The sequence below is a fragment of the Setaria italica genome, chromosome IX (assembly GCF_000263155.2).
Source record: "Setaria italica strain Yugu1 chromosome IX, Setaria_italica_v2.0, whole genome shotgun sequence".
NCBI lineage: Eukaryota > Viridiplantae > Streptophyta > Magnoliopsida > Poales > Poaceae > Setaria > Setaria italica.
The window spans coordinates 2,743,877-2,760,823 of record NC_028458.1 but is presented as its reverse complement, the minus strand read 5'-3'; the positions used below and the strand labels follow the sequence as shown (position 1 = coordinate 2,760,823).

At 50.7% G+C, this 16,947-nt stretch overlaps 3 protein-coding genes across 3 annotated transcripts; 2 read left to right on the top strand and 1 right to left on the bottom strand.

Moving 5' to 3' along the window:
• The first annotated feature begins 82 nt into the window (after nucleotides 1-82).
• On the top strand, nucleotides 83-1,307 carry LOC101785386 (germin-like protein 3-7). Its single transcript, XM_004986117.4, has one exon. It carries the CDS (start codon nucleotides 212-214, stop codon nucleotides 1,136-1,138), a length of 927 nt encoding a protein of 308 aa, XP_004986174.3. The 5' UTR covers nucleotides 83-211; the 3' UTR covers nucleotides 1,139-1,307.
• A 3,941-nt stretch (nucleotides 1,308-5,248) lies between these two features.
• Nucleotides 5,249-7,063, bottom strand: LOC101779979 (putative UDP-rhamnose:rhamnosyltransferase 1). The gene has a single exon (XM_004981315.3). It carries the CDS (start codon nucleotides 6,901-6,903, stop codon nucleotides 5,437-5,439), a length of 1,467 nt encoding a protein of 488 aa, XP_004981372.1. The 5' UTR covers nucleotides 6,904-7,063; the 3' UTR covers nucleotides 5,249-5,436.
• A 1,438-nt stretch (nucleotides 7,064-8,501) lies between these two features.
• On the top strand, nucleotides 8,502-11,468 carry LOC101780382 (glutathione S-transferase T3). Its single transcript, XM_012843000.2, has 5 exons — nucleotides 8,502-9,186; nucleotides 9,639-9,813; nucleotides 9,897-10,855; nucleotides 10,940-10,988; nucleotides 11,117-11,468. The coding sequence occupies exons 1-3, from the start codon at nucleotides 8,873-8,875 to the stop codon at nucleotides 10,473-10,475; spliced, it is 1,068 nt and encodes a 355-aa protein (XP_012698454.1). The 5' UTR covers nucleotides 8,502-8,872; the 3' UTR covers nucleotides 10,476-10,855; nucleotides 10,940-10,988; nucleotides 11,117-11,468.
• Nucleotides 11,469-16,947: the final 5,479 nt, after the last annotated feature.

Sequence of the window (16,947 nt, the reverse complement as noted above, 5' to 3'; positions counted from 1 at the left end):
AACTTGCACATCAAGCCGTGCTCCGTCCGTCATCGCTGGCGATGATTGCCAATCCCCAGCCATCATGGAGCGCTTGGGTCGCAATCCGACGGGCAGGAGCAACCGACTCGTTGCCACTGTACACTAGAATCTGAAAGCACTGCCAACAAAACGGATTTTTCCATCTTGACCATCACCAACACACCAACCGCAACTTGACAATTGGGAGATCATGACAGTGCATGGAAATATCGCGCACGACTTGCGGAATGGCATGGACGTCTCCCTCACGAGTCACCAAGACTTCACCCCACCTTTTGAACCCTTCAACTCCTTTGACATTTGTCCTCTCTCCGCGCGCCACACTTCCGTCGTTATATACCCGGAGCAGCATAGCTCCGAAACGCCAATCTCAGCGGCGATCCACACATCATCATTAGTTCATCGCCACCAAGCACGAACAGTGTGTTCGGGAGCCATGTCGAAGCCGTCATCGTCGGCATCGCTGCTCCTCCTCCTGCTGTCGGCGGCGACGCTCGCCGCCACCTGCCTCGCCGACCCGGAGCCGGTCCAGGACTTCTGCGTCGCGGCGCAGCGGGGTAGCGACGCCACGGCGTCCCTGGCGTTCCCGGGCCTCCCGTGCAAGCCGGCCTCCACGGTGGTCTCCGATGACTTCTTCTTCGCGGCGCACGCACGCGCCGCGAGCACGGACAACCCGGCAGGGGCCGGCGTGACGCCGGGCAACGTGGAGGCGTTCCCGGGGCTCAACACGCTCGGCCTGTCCCTCAACCGCGTGGACCTCGCCCCCGGCGGCGTCAACCCGCTGCACACCCACCCGCGCGCCGCCGAGCTCGTGCACGTCGAGGAAGGGGAGATGCTCGTCGGGTTCGTCAGCACGGATGGCAGGTTCTACTCCAAGGTGGTGCGGGCCGGGGAGAGCTTCGTGATCCCGCGAGGGATGATGCACTTTCAGTACAACGTCGGCGCCGCCGCCGCGCGCGCCATGACGGTGTTCAACAGCCAGCTGCCGGGGGTTGTGCTCGCCGCGCAGTCCCTGTTCGGGGCCGAGCCGGAGGTACCCGACGCCGTCCTGGCCAAGAGCTTCCAGGTGGACGCCGAGATCATCAAGCTCCTCAAGTCCAAGTTCCGGAAAGGATAGTCGCCAGGCCATGGTGTCGCCAGATACATGGCTGAAGCTGCTCACTAGTTTTGTCCCATACAAATTTTGTTTTTGAGTACATATATGACGTTGTTTCGCATTTGATACTTTAATTTGATATATTTGGATCGATGATGATGATAAATAAAGTTCATACACGAATTACTCACCAAGTGACCAAGAGTCCAGGACAAATACGAATACATTATGGAAAAGAAAATTTTATTTTCAGCTCGACTGAATCATTCCTACTTCTTTGGTTTCCGGCACTCCGAGGCGAAGTGACCACAGTCTCGGCAGTTGTAACAGCGAACCTTGGACTTGTCGAACTTCCGGTCTTTCTTGCCTGGGCGGTCGTTGCTGCGCTTCCCGTCTCCAGAGCCATTTCCATGGCCACGGCGCCCTCTTCCACCGCGCCCTTTGAAGCCACCTCCGCCGCAACCTTCCTCACCTCTCCTCTTCATCTCAGCCTCCCACTCAGCATGGGTCATCAAGCCGCAGTCTCGCAGCCTCATCTCGTACGCTTTGAGCCGGCCGACGAGGTCTTCGACGGTCATCGACTCCAAGTCGCAGAGCACCTCAATGGTGAGGGCAATCTGGGAGAACTTGGGAGACGCAGCCTGGAGGAGCTTCCTGACGACGTAGCCCTCCTCCACCTCGCCGCCGTGCGCGCGGATGTTGAAGACAAGCGCCGTGACGCGCGACACGAAGTAGTCGACGGACTCCGGATCCTTCATCCTCACCGCCTCGAGCTCGCGCGTCAGGGCCGCCGCCCTCGCCCTCATCACGGGCTCGGTGCCCAGGCGGATGGTCCTGAGCGCCTGCCACGCCTCCCTCGCCGTCTCCTTCCTGACGATCTTGAAGAGGTGTACCTGCTGCTGATGCCTCGGTGGATGGCCGCGAGGGCCAGACGATCCGTCGATGGATCGACTGGCCCCTTTGCGCCGTCGATCGCGTCCCAGAGACCGTGGGCTTCGAGGTACACCTTCATCCTGATCGCCCATGTCACGTAGTTCCTCTTCGTGAGCGCCGGGCACCAGAGCGACGCCAAGAAACCATCCTCCATGGCCGAGAGGCTCACACCGTCTGTCACGTAGTTCTCTCCCTTTTTTTCCCCGAGCTCTGCCGACGAATCCACTTATCTGGCCACGAATTCGTTCCCCACACCAACGACCTGCGCAGCAAGATGAGCCGTCTGATCCAAGCGAGAAGTAGCTCCGCCACCGCCGCCGCCAAGCGCCACAGGATCTGCAATTGCTTCTGGGTGTTTTGACGCCACCTCATCTGCCTCCCTTCAGGCTGCTGGTGGCGCAATGGCTCTGCCACCAGGTGCCCAGCAACCAGGTAAACTCAAACTTGGTGTGGATTGCAGTACATGTTTCATGGGAATTGGTGTCACTTGATGATGCTTTCTACGTTGTGCAGCGTGGTGGAACGGACCTCTGCCACAAGCCAATCCATTTAGTCATGCGTTCCAGATTGGTAAGAAATATAATTTTTGACAATTATTCACATGTCCATTGTGTTGTTTCTATACGCAACAAGTATATTCCTATTTGTTGAGACTATATAGATTGTAGAATGCATGTTGTATCAAGAAGGGTAGGAAAAATCTGATTAAACCTAGAAACTAGAAAGAAATATCAATTGTTTTTTCCTAGCACGTAGCCAAGGCAAAGGCAAAGGCAAAGCCAATATGATGATAGTTTACATGAAGACATGAAGAAGTACATGGACATTCAAGCTGCAGCTAGCAAACGACATGAAGAATTTTTAGAGACCCAGAAGCATATTTCTGATGCAAAGGTAATCAAAAGTATCCAACCATTATCCTTGAAGTTGTAGCGTCACATGACCTCCATATTTGGCATGCATTCTTTGGCTCTCCTGGGTTCAACAATGACATAAACGTCCTCAACCAGTCCCCTTTGTTTATTGAAGCACTAAAAGGTGAAGCTCCCCGAGTCCAATTTACTATTAGTGGGACACAATACAACACAGGATATCATTTGCATTGACACAGCTAAGAAGTATTCATCTCACAGGTCAGAGACATATATATCTTCCTGGATCTTCCTTCAAGGAGTTTTATGCAAATATACGTTCGGAAAGTTTACAAATGGATCCCTAATTTGAATTGCGATTATTGATCACGATACAAAATAGAGGATTTTATGTGAATAGTTGACCCAAAATTAACAAAATGACCCTAATTTGGATCGCACTATTTATCACGATCTAGATGAGAGGTTATATGCAAATATATAATTCTAAGTATTTCGAATAGACCCTTGGATTGGATCGCGACTATTGATCGCGATCCAAACCAGGAGCGTTTTGCAAATATTCGACACCGGCAACGGAGCAGCCGACGAGCCTGCCTTGCCGCCGGCAATGTCCACTCGCATCGCCGCGATGGATCCGTCTAACCGCTGCCTCCGGATGCCCTTGCCTTCCTCTCACGACCCTCGCATCCTCCGGCGATTCGGCCGCCGCGGCGGCGCTCTGCTTCCCGCGATTAGTCGAAGACGCGCCAGTGCGCCACTCGCCGGCGGCGCGGTCGTACCACGATGCTGAGCCCGAGCACCGTCTTGCCGTGCGGCGCGCGTGGGTCGAGGTCGCACACTGGGGCCAGCGGGTACCACTGGTCCAGCCAGTCGAACCCTCCTGCCCGGACTGCGACGGCGACGGCACGTCCTCGGTCCGCGGCGTCTCGGCCGCCACGGTGGACACCGACAGCCGGGCGACGCGGCGCCACTGCGGCTGCGCGATCCGGGCACCCCCGCTTAGCCTCCTGGCCTCCTGGGTCTCAGCGGCGCGGCGAGGGATGGGCGCGTGGAGCGCACGAGCAGGAGGAGGGAGAGGGGGTCTATGGCACGGCGGCAACCGCGGCCACAACCTGGGCAGACCTCGCGGCGTCACGGGAAGCAGGGAACTCGTGGCTGTGCCTGACGCCCACCCTCTTGTTTGAACGGCCTGGGTCTTTGTCTCTTTGAGATCTTGAGCTGTAGATGTTGAATATCACTAGACTCAAAAGTATTGGCGCTGTATACTGCTCCCAAGTCCCAACGTTGAATTTGAGTACCAGCTTCAATGAATCGGAGGTCAACTGAATGTTAGGACTTCATGTGGGCCCTTGCTTGTAGACGTGGAGGAGCTGTGAAGCTTTGACTGCATGCAGGACCACATGACGCACGCAAGCACCCGAGCTCCTCACTGCCACCGCCGAGCAGCAGCCAGCATGGCTGCAGGGGGGGATGCGTGTGGGCTGTGGAGCTTGGTGGGCCCCATGCGCAGCGCAGCCGGGGCGGACGAGCACAAAGCCCGCAGCGGCGACCGGCGACAGCCGACAGGATGCTTGGGCACCTCGAACACCACCGCAGGAAGCAGAAGCCGTCGTCGTCGGCGCGGAGGCCAACAGCACCAGCCGCAATCAGCACACGGAGCTGGGGAGAGTAGCGGCCCCGCCGCAACAGTGCCGGCGGCATCCAAGACGCAGGCACCCTCGGAAGCCAGCGGCTGTGACGAGTACACGCAAAAGGAGCCTCCACCACCGCCTCCCACCGACGACGACGCTGGAAGCACCACGCAGCCCACGTCAACCTTGCCGTCGTTCTTGCCGAGCACGCACCCCACCAGGACACCATGGACGCCCAAAGCGCAGGCGCCGACGAGGACCGGCCGGATTGGAAGCAGACGCGCGTTGGAGCAGCACCACGCTGTCGACACGTGCATCGAGGCATCGAGCACCGGGACAAGAATAATCGGCTTTATTCTACCACTCACTTGTCACTTCGACATACCGGTGGAGACCACTGCCGGCAACCACGCCGGCAACGGGTCCACCGCCACCAGGACGAAGGAGAGGAGGACCTCCATCCTACTGCAGAGCGTAGAGCAAGAGGTGCAGCTCTGGATCATTGATGGAGCTAGCCTGCTCTGGCCGAAAATGCCTTGTTCTTCATTCATGCACGCTTCTGTGTGCCTTCCTGTTGGCGTGACTGCGTGAGCTTGGCTACGTGGAGTTTGAAACGAACAACTAATTTTTCTTTTTAATAAAATGATGCGCAGACTTTCTGCGTGTATTCTGAAAAATGGACACGCCGCCACTCATGAGAACAAACTTTATTCAGCCGGCTAGGCCTAAAATAACTAATAGAAAAGAGAGGACCGGCCCACCGCCCCCCTCCATTGCCTCCGGCGAGCTCGCCGGAGGAGCCGAGGGACGGAGCCGGAAACTGGGGTAAAGAGGTCGTGAGTTAGGGAGAAAAGGTCCCAGGCGTTTGGGAAGGTCCGTATTAATAGCTGTTGCTATCCTTGTAGCGTGTAAGGTACCCCACAAGCTCGTCCATGTACTGGTCCTGCCGTCGCTGATCGTTAAGAACTTGCTTCAGCTTCGTAGCGTTGCTTGAAAATACCTTCCGTTCCTCCTCCACCATGACGCGCCGCACCGCCGCCGCGACGTCGTTCCTGCCGAAGGAGCCGTCGCCGTCGTCCCTCGCCACCTCCACGCCGACGCCGCGCTCCTCCATGGTGCGCGCGATGAGGCCCTGGTCGACGACGAACGGCAGCATCACCAGCGGATGCCCGAACGCGAGGCCCTCGATGGTGGAGCCCCACCCGCAGTGCGTCAGGAACGCGCCCACCGCGCCGTGCGCCAGCACCCGCACCTGCGGCACCCACCCTGTCCACACCAGGCCGTGTCCCCGTGTCCGGGCCTCGAACCCGGCGGGCAACAGCTCGACGACGTCGGTGCCGGGTGCGGAGATGCCGGTCGGCTTGCGGAAAGCCCACAGGAAGCGGACGCCGGCGAGTTCAAGGCCCAGCGCGACCTCGTGCAGGTTCTCGGCGGTCAGCGGCGTCTCGCTTCCCAGGGCGACGTAGATGACAGACTTGGATGGCTGCTTGTCCAGCCATTGAAGGACCTCGGGACGAGCTGATCCTGATCTGGACTCGTCGTTGCTGGGGCCATCGAAATCGGGCTGTAACAGGATCCCGGCGGGGATGGCCGGCTTTTGCCACAGATCGGTCAGGAGGGAGAACACACCAGCGCCGGCAGGCTCGACCTCGTTGTCGCTGCGGTAGATGGTGAAGCGGGTGCGCTCCGTTATCTCGCACACGCGGTCCATGTCGGACACCCCGGACGCGTTGACCTTGAACGCGTCGGCGACCCAGCGGGCCTCGTGGCGGCGGTAGGCGGTGCCGGGAGGGAACGACGCGCACCACTCGGGCGGCGCGGTGAAGTCCTCCGGCGTCGTGCGCGGGTGCGCGGCGTTCGCCGACCGCGTGCCGAAGAACGCGATCATGGCGCCCGGCACGATCTGGAACGCGGCGCACGGCACCCCGTGCTCGTCGGCGATCGCCGGGACCCAGCTGTGGCAGAAGTCGATGACGATCCAGTCGGGCCTCCTCCCGCCGGCGACGGCGTCCGCGAGGAACGCCGCAAACGGGGCGGCGAGGCCGTCGAGCGCCTTCTTGATGAGCTCGTTCTTCTCCGGCGGCACGTCGGCCGTGGACTCGGCGCCCTCGGGCAGGCCCTCCACGATCGGCGCCGGCAGCGCCACGAGGCGGATTCGGGGCGCCAGGTGCGCCGGCACGGGCGGGAGCCGGGCGACGTTCCTCGGCGTGGAGAGGAACGTGACGGCGTGGCCCCTCGCCGCCAGGCGCTTGCCGAGCTCCAGGTACGGGATCAAGTGTCCGAACGCCAGCCATGGGAACAGCACCACGTTGAGCTTGTCACCGCCGGCTGCTTCTTCCATCGTCATGATCCTATCAACCAGCAGTACTGTTGCGAGAAGATCTTTGGGAATATTGGACTCCAGTCATGTCCATGTGTTGGGAGTTTAAATCGTACAGATATGGCTGTGTCACTGTATGTGCGTGACATCTCGTTTCTCGCGTGGCCGAGTATTCTAGGGGTGTTTGGCAGGGAGGGGCTAAATTTTAGCCCCTGTCACATCGGATGTTTGGACACTAATTAGGAGTATTAAACATAGTCTAATTACAAAACTAATTGCACAACCCCTAGGCTAAATCGCGAGACGAATCTATTAAGCCTAATTAGTCCATGATTTGACAATGTGGTGCTACAGTAACCATTCGCTAATGATGGATTAATTAGGCTTAATAGATTCGTCTCGCGATTTAGCCTATGGGTTCTGCTATTGGTTTTTTAATTAGCTCATATTTAGTCCTCCTAATTAGCATCTGAACGTGTGATGTGACAGGGCTAAAGTTTAGCCCCTGACATCCAAACGCCCCCAACTCTAGAGCATTTGTACGATGTTGCCATCATCTCAGCTACGTGGTTGGGACCTTACGGCTAATTGCTCAAAAAAGGGAACTAACCGGGGAGGGCGTTGTCGGCAGATGCGTGTTACTCCCTTCAAGTTACTATAGATTTTTTTTGAGTTAAACTTCTCCAATTTTTATCAAAAGTATAGAAACAACATCAAGTTGTTTTCGTTAGATACAACGTGCAATATATATTGATCGTGCATCTATTTGATATTATTAATATTACTATATTTTTCCATAAATTTGATCAAATGAGACTAATTAAACTTAGGATAAACAAAGAAACGACTTAATGGCTAATTCGTTATCCAATTTCAGCGAGATCTACCTCCCTTTACTCCATTCCTAACGAGATCAAGCTTCTCCGTATAGATACGGCTCCGGATTTGGGGATTTGAAATTGAGGGGGTGATAATTTGGGGTGTTTTAGGATTTAAGAGAGGTCCGGTGGAGGCACTCAGTGGGCAGGGTGACAACGCGGAGAAGGTAGTGGCAGAGGAATCAAGATGGCCGTGGTGGTGGGGAGCATCAACGAATTCAACAGCTGGAGCGCGAGAATACGGTAGAGGTGTTAGGGTAAGGACGACATTATGCTCCTTGGATGACAACGTCACGGAACAGGGAGGAATAAAGATGGAGTAAGAAAAAAAAACTAAGGGCATGTACGTACGGTGGTTACTGTAAGTTACATGTCATGTCACTCAAAGACCGATGAATACTCCCGGTGCAATTTTTAGCTCGTTGGCCTTACCCGAGGAAGGATGCAATCTAGACTATTGTAGGTGCATAGGGTAGCCAGCCAGTGATCCTGCTTTTCACGTACGGCCACAGCTGCATGCTTTTGACGTACGGCCACAGCCACACACACCTCCTCTCCACCCACCTTCTCGCTTGCAATTTGATTGGCATCGATCCTTGTGTACCGATAGTGCGCCTGCCAACGGAATAAAGCAGGGCATGCAGGTAATTTCGCTCGCTCACCAATCTGGCCTCGGGAATATAGAATTGCATTATTTCACGGACGGCGGGATTAGAGCAAGTATAATAACGTGAATAAGCCGGCTGGGAGAAATCCACATCGGCAGAAAAACAGGCCACGTCGGAGAGAGACTACGGAGCCGGCGCTTCCCATCTCGCCCGACTTGAGCGCAAGGTACGAGAAAAAATTAACTCTCCCAGCCTTCTCCCAGCCCGCATACGAGCGAGCGCCGCCGCTTCCATCTCCCATCCTTCCCCTCCCCGATCCCGTGCTCCGCTCCATCGTTCTCGGCGCCAAATCGGCCAAGCTCTCCCACCAAATTGCTTCTTCGCGCGCCAAATTGATAGTTAACGCGCCAAATCGAAGGATTTAAGCCTCAATTCCTCCCCAATCGACACCTCACCCAAACCCTAGATGTCACACCCGCCGGCCGCCGCCGTTGCCTGTTCATCTGCGAGATGAGTCAAAAATCGAAGAGAACCTCTGCGCCCACACCTGTGGAGATCCCCCTGCCGGTGCCTCAGCCTGTTGGCGCCCCAGGCACTCAACACGTTCCACTGCCATCCATCCCATCCATGTTCAGATCCGGCACATGGTGCCTGCCTCGCCCACCGCAGTCCTTGCCTCATTCATCCCCACCATACTGGCTCGCCGGCGGCGTACAGCAACCAGGCATGACAGGTTCAGCAGCTCAAGGTGCTTGGTGGACACCTGCTGGTTTTGGTGGCTCATGGCATTCTGACGTTTCTGAGGATTCTGATGTACAGGCATGGTACGTGATCCATTCTTGACTAATATTGATTTGTGTCCCTTTAAGTATTTTTAGATATTTGAATGGAAGCTCTAGTAGTGGAAAGGAAAGCTCATGTCGGTGGCTCAATCCATTGAAACCAATAATGGAGCCTGCAATCATGTCTGTTTTGTAGCTCATTGAACCGTAAACCTGCATGTTATAATGATGGCTTATTTTTCATTGTGACTAATTGCTGACCTGCTAGTGATACGTAGTATTCCTACAGGCTACTTCTTTGGGCCATAAATATAAATTGATCTAGTATCATAAATCAATCAAATTAATTTTTGGCTATTGTTATTCAAAATTTTATATAGATTTGCCATACAAGATCTATATTTACAAGGTTCTATGTAATTAGATGGCTTCTTCCATGTGAGAGAATTCTATAAAGCAGCAAAAAATTAAGTATTCATATTTATTTTTGTCAGGGGATTACATTCCCACCCTCCCGGTGGTTTCCTTAATATGTTGAAGAGCACACCACAAGCTACAAATAATGGGACTGCATCGCAGGCAATCCATATTGAAAGTGACAACAATGATGTTGATTGCAATAGGTCTGAAAAGCGCTTGACATGGACAAAAGAGGAGGATCTTAAATTGGTAAGTGTTTTTCTTTGTTAATTGAAAGGCATCCTGCGTTACATTGCTAGCACATCAATTGACATCTATTGATAATGTTACAGGTTAGTGCTTGGCTGAATAATTCAAATGATCCCATCCAAGCTAATTTTAAGAAGAATGATCAGTACTGGAATGGTGTTGCTGATCTATTTAACAAAACCATCCCAAAAAATCGAGTTAGATCAGCCAAGCAAATAAAGGATCATTTTGGGAGAATTAAGAAAAGGGTTACTTGGTTTTGTGGTAACTGGAAGGAGGCTAATTCTATGTGGGGTAGTGGTGAATCAGATGAAGATGTAATGAAGAGGGCATTGCAAAGTTACGAAGAAGATCACAAAAAAGATGGTCCATTTGCGTATAGGCATTGTTGGGAAGTTCTTTCCAAGGAACCAAAATGGGAAGCCTATTTGGAACGCCTTGAAGATGTAGATTCAGAGAAGAGAAAGTTTAGTGTTGATGAAGAAGTGGAGCAACAGTTCTCTCTAGATGATGTTAGAGATGAACGACCAATAGGAGGCAAGAAAGCTAAAGAACAGCACAAGAAAAAGAAAAAGGACCAGACTTCTATAATAGATATCGAAGATGAGCTTCATGAAGTCTATAACACTTCCCCAAACAGAGAAGCATCAGTTGTTTGCTAAGCAACAAGAAGGGGCAAGGAAAGATGTGGAGCGTGCTTTTGGGGTAATGCAGTCCCGTTTTTCCATTGTTCGTCGGCCTGCACGTCTATGGAAGAGAAAGAGTATTGGAAGGATCATGAAAGCTTGCGTCATTCTCCACAATATGATAGTGGAAGATGAAAGAGAGGATGCTAATATTCATATTGACTTGACTTGAATGAGAATCCGGGGGCATCCTTTGCTCTACCTCCTGAAGTGAACACTAGTCGTAATCCACGCTTTTCCGATGTCATGCGTAGAAAAGCTGCTATTCGAGATCGTCCACAGCATACCCAACTTAAAAATGATCTCATTGAGCACATTTGGCATAAGTTCGGAAATAGGCAACATAACTAGCCATGGTAGAATTCTTAAACCGGCATGTTTTTGTAATTTTTTTCCTTAACAATGAGAATTAACATGATGTCTTACATGTACCATTTCAGGAATCAAGACTGGGCATGGTGTACTGAATGTTGCAGATGCTAGTTGCAGGTATCCACTCAAAAATTCTGAACACATTGTCTTTAACATATTTGATCCACACTTGTCCACAAACACAAAACTTTTCTAGCTAATTCTCAGGACCTATATGTTTAACTTTCACACTATTATGCTTGCAGTGTTGCCACTTTCGATGCAAATTGGATGGCTGCTCCATTGTACCGAAGTTCACCTGTCAACTTTGGCTTTATGCTTCTATCACCATCTTATAATCAAGTGGATTCCGTGCCAGTGAACTTATTTAGTACTATTTTTAGTTAATGGCCTGTGAGCCAACGAACTATCCTATTTAGTATTGCTTTTAGTTAATGGTATGTGTGCGACCGATCTTATTTGGATTGTTGCTTGGAATTTGTCATCTCAGATTATGTTGTTTGGTATAATGCTATGGATAAGCATATTTGTTTTCTAGTTGAATGAGACATATATTTGGCCACAAAGATATGATCACAACAGATTGTTTGCACTTGTGAACATTAAATCACTGCAATCTGTACGTAATCTATGCTGTAGCCGACCAAACAGCTAGCTTGTTGTATTAGTTGGCTGTATAACTGGCTGCAAATGACATGGCATGAGCTTGCAGCCGGTTGCTGGCTAAATTATTGCTCTTGCTCTTAGATAATTTCTACAATAGCTTGTTTATTTACACTGTCTGTACACTATTAAATGCATGTATAGCTGACTTGTGGGCATCTACGCCTATTGCGTCTAACCTTAAATCTCGTATAGTAAATAAATTAAAAATATTGAAAATAGAGGGGAAGTAAAAAAAATGTAGATGAAAAAAGAACAGGACTGCCCCCTTTAACTCTTCCTCTCAATCTCACTGCCGTGAGGCCCTTATCTCTTGTCTGGTTGTTTGATCGTTTCTGTATATCTCTCTCTGATAGTCTGATCGCCGCCTCCTCACGATTGCAGGCTTTGCAGCACTGCCAGCCAACACAGCCAGGAGCGACGGGCCGACGTGGAGCTCGGCGCCTCGGCCTGGCGCAGCACGGTGAGGGGCGGCGCTTGGCCCGGCGCGGTGACCAACGGAGTGACGCTCGATGGGGCGCGGCGCTCGGCCGCTGAAAACATCCAATAGCGGGTCAACGGCGAGCTGGGCGGGCGGCGGGATGGCGGCGAGCCGTGCGGCTTCTAGCTCAGCGACGCAGACTCGCAGAGGGCCTTTCCTTTCCTTTTGAGTGCACGGGAGAGGACATCCGCACAAGATCAGAGAGAACTGGGGTCGGCTGGGAACGGGGCGTTCAACAAGCGAAGAAGTCGACGATTCGCATCGCGCCACGAGCCGCTGCCGTCGTCTGGTGAAGCGACGGCAGGCTCCTCTCTCCTCATTAAAGGGTCCATGCTGTTCAATTTGGCTGAGATGGCACTGTACCGTGGAGCAGCTGTCTAACCTTTGTACGTGCCTAATAGAAGGAGAGGCATTCGCGATGAGCCTTTCATGAAGATCCAACCGTTCAAACTTCATACATGGGAGAGGTAATATATAACCAATCACCTTGGGTGTGATGTGGACGGAAAAAAATTCCATGGGACGGTCCCAAATCCTTCTCCGTGAGGATCCGTTCCTGATGGTTGCCGCGTGGCCACAGATCGGATCCGATGCTCGCGCCCACGATGCTCGCTTGGCTCCCTCTGTCGCCCGCTTGCTCAGCTCAGCAATCGGCTCATAGGCAAAGCATGAGCATAAGGCGTCGAATTTTGTTTTTCCTTATCCAGCCGATGGATTAGAAAAACTCGAGATCTCATCCTCACGGCTGCGTCCTACGCCGCCGCCACCGCCACCCTGATCTACCGCAATCACCTATGGTGTTGTCTGTGACTGTCTTAGCACACAACGGAATGCAACCAACACAGGTACATATTTTTTTCACATTCTTTGATCAACATGAGTTTTCACATGTGTTTGATCGTGTTACATGACCTCCACCTCCACTGATTTGTGACCATATATATGCTAGATTGCACAGAACTACTCCGACAATAACATTACAGTTTGTTGCTTGATACATAAAGAAATAGTAGATGAAGCACAAGATAAGATTTCTAAATTACAAATAATTTATTTAATCGAAAGCATAATATTTTGTATTGTGGTAAGTCACATTAATTCTTGAGTTAATGTAGAACAGATGGCTGATGAAGTTGTGCAACCTATGATCGTTCCTGAAGTTGGAATGGCTTTCGAATTAGAGGATAAAGCTTATGAGATGTACAACACCTATGCTGGCAAGATTGAGTTTAGTATTAGAAAGAGTCATATAAAATGACAAAGAGATAGGACCCTACGTCAGAAATATTTGGTTTGCAGTTATGAAGATCATCGAGAAACTGAGTCATCAAGGGACACTATAAAGACGGATTGCGATGCTCATGTTCAGTTTAGTATCAGTAAAGAGGGGATTTGGACAAAAAGGTTATATTTGATCACAACCATTACCTTGCTAGTCCAAATAAAAGGGAGAAGCTGAGGTCCCAACGAAGTGTTCAAGAAGTGGACAGGAAGCTAATTGGACAGATGAGGGAATCCGGGATGATGCCAGCCCAGGTTTTTGAGTTTATGAAGGAGTTTTATGGAGGAGCCGACAAAGTGTCATTCTCACGGATGGATTGTAACAATGTGATTGGCCGTGAGTGCAAGAAGTACTTAGAATCCAATGATGCGGAAACATTATCGGAATACTTGAAGCATAAGCAGATAGAGGATCCAACAATTTTTATGCCATGCAAATAGACAAGAAAGATGGTCGGATGGCTAATTTCTTTTGGGCAGATGGTCAATCTATCATGGATTACCTATGCTTTGGTAATGTTGTATCATTTGACACCACGTTTCAGACTAATAAGTTTGAAATGCCTTTTGCTCCATTCCTCGGAACCAACCATTGAAATGCCTTTTGCTCCATTCCTCGGAACCAACCATCACAAGTAGACTATCATTTTTGAGGCTGCATTGCTGTTTAACGAGATTATACTATTATTTGTTTGGCTTTTTGAAACCTTTCTAACAGTAATGTCACGCAAACATCCTAGCACAATCTTTACTGATCAAGATGCAGCCATGGCAGAAGCAGTTGCTTATGTATTTCCAAACACAAGTCATCGCCTCTATTTGTAGCATATTTACCTTAATGCTGCTAAATATCTCGACCATGTAATTCAAAAGCATCCTGAGAAGTTTCTACTTGATTTTAAGAGATGTGTCTATGAACACAAATCGGAGTTTTACTTCAAAAGGAAGTGGGATGAATTGTTGCATGAGTACAACCACGATGACAACAAATGGATGGCAGATCTATATGATTTGAGGGTAAAATGGGCTGCTGTGTATCGTGATTCATTTACAGCTGGTATGAACTCGATCCAAAGGAGCGAAGGTATGAATAATGTATTCAAGAAAAGATTTCGTAGAATATTGTGTTTTTCGAAACTCCTTGCAGAATGTGAGAAGATTTACAGTAATCTTCGTAATATTTGCTTGGGCACAACAGAAACAATAGTCCACAATCTACAAGTGCTGCAAATTGCAAATCATTTATATTTGCTTGCGCATGTAAAGAAATCATCAAGATCCACCCTTTGAAGCGAAAAGAACTTTAAGATTTATTGCAAACTCAATTGGTAAAAACCTAGGATGATTTTTACTCTTATACAAGGCTGCTAGCAACACTGCAACAGCTTTCCTAGGTACTTCATTAAGCAATGAGATCCAAAAAATAGAGGGTGGAAATCTGATAATGCGCACCAGTTTCCACTCCCCGCTTACGTATCACTACTACATGTTCTTGTTTTTTCTCCCAAAGGCATCTGATCTTCAAACGAGCTGATGTGGGTGCTCACAACAAGCTGTGGGTTGTTAGTTTCCCTCACTTTCTTTCACATTTTTTTCTGAACAACCTGACGTGGTAAGTGTTTGAGTAAGTAATTAAGATCAGAAAAGGTGATTGCGCCCATTTAGCATTTCAACACCTTTGTAAGGCAGTGTTCATCAATCATCCCCATTTCCACTTAGGTATCGCCACATGTTCCTGTCTAATTTTTCATATTATTTTCCCACCAAACAAGAGGACATGGATGGAAATTAAAAGTTAGTTAATCAAAAATCCGTCGCCCCTGTCCAGTGGTGCCGATCGTCGTGCAGGAAGAAAGATAAACAGCTCTCAATCGAACGGAATTATCACCTCTTGTTGGCTGTCCAGAACCTGTGGTAAGTCTTGACCCTGTTCTCCATCCCTTCAAGAACCCAGCAGTTTCCTCAGTAGGAACACCGATCGTCTTCATCCTCTCGACCTTCTTGAACAGCTAAGATCGGATCAAATCACATGTATTAGGGGTGACGCAGGAGCAGGTACGCAAAATCCATAATAGATTCATCGGCCGCGGAGAGAGACTAGGGCAAAGAGGAGATACCGGGATGTAGATGGACGAGGTAGTAGAGGAGGGCTGCCCCATCAAACGCTTCAGGGCCTCCGCCATGATCAGATTGCTGCTTGTTCAGGAACGGGAACCGAACGGGAGGCGAGTTTCATGGTGCTAAAAGTTTAGTTCCTTACTTTTGGCCTCCTTTAGTTCATAAATTTCCAAACAGAGGGATCAAAAGCTCCTTAAAATTATCTTAAAATCTTATTTAGGGAAAAAACCTTACCTCCAACAGCTCCCCCATTCTTCTCGTAAAAATACGCGGACGTGAAAAACACATCCGTCGCCCCGCATATATACGCGAGTCTGATCCTTCCCCGATTGCCCCTGAACTGCTCGTCCTTGGAATTTCTGACGCGCACTTCGTCTAAACTTATTGGCACCTAAAGCTATCGCCATGGCGTCCTTGAGGCACGCCTCACCTCATCAGCCCCTCCTCCATGGGCACCAATCCTCCAATGTTCTTGGCCGCAAGACTAAGCTGTTCCTACGATCACGAACGCATCGGGCCGTACTTGCCGCGCGTAGCGGCGACAATGGCGACGTAGCAAGAAGGAAGAAGCTACTGGAACTGGAAGACAGGATCAGGGAGGAGCTCCTCAACGCCGGCGAGCCGTCGCCGGGGTCACCGCAGGTGCCGCGCTTCCCGCGGCGCGTGGACTGGATCCTTCGGAACCAGCGCGCCGACAGGTCATAGGGCCGGTCGGCGACTCCGGCGAGCCCTCGCTTGGCAAGGACGCGCTCTCGTTGATGCTGGCGTGCGTGCTCGCTCCCAGAATGTTTGGCGTCGGCGATGAGCACGTAGGGAAAGGATTGTTTCATGGCTATTGATGTGGAATCCATTGCGCGCCTCCATCATGGCCACGACCTTCTCCAGCTGCAGCCGGGCGATCATCAACATCGTCTCGCTCGCCACGGTCTCCGCGGTGCCTCACTCCGCGTCCAGCTCCGCCCGCAGCGCCGCCACGGCGCGCTCCACGGCCTCCTTCTCCGCCACACCGCCTCCTCTAGATCCCCTGCTCTCCGGCCACATAGCGTACTTCGGCCCCACCCAGAGAGTGGGCGCCAGGAGGTCGATGTAGGAAAGGTCAGAGGGGGGAAGTTGCTGGAGCCCAATAGAGAGTCCATGTGCTGACGTGGCTAGTATTGAATTATTAGTGAGTTTATTATTGCGGATCTGCTGTGGGATGATATGATTTTGGGATAATAAATTTTAAGTAGAGCCTCTAATAGATAGTTTTGGGTGAGATTTTTTTAGACTCTTGGAGTTGCTCTAAAGTGATTAGTCCTCTAGTCCATTGAGGTGACTAAAGGGAACTAAAGACCTAGGAGGACATCCCTGCCTCTCATTATTACCCCGTTCCCCACCTTTTCCTCATTTATTTTGTGTATTGAATAGAAGTATTTTGATCTTTGTTTATCTATTTTAATAACCTTTAGTTCATCCCTAGATCTAAATAAGGTAGGGTAAGATAAGGAAGGGGAAAATCAACAAGGTAGAGTGAAAATGAGGAAAGACTTGTGA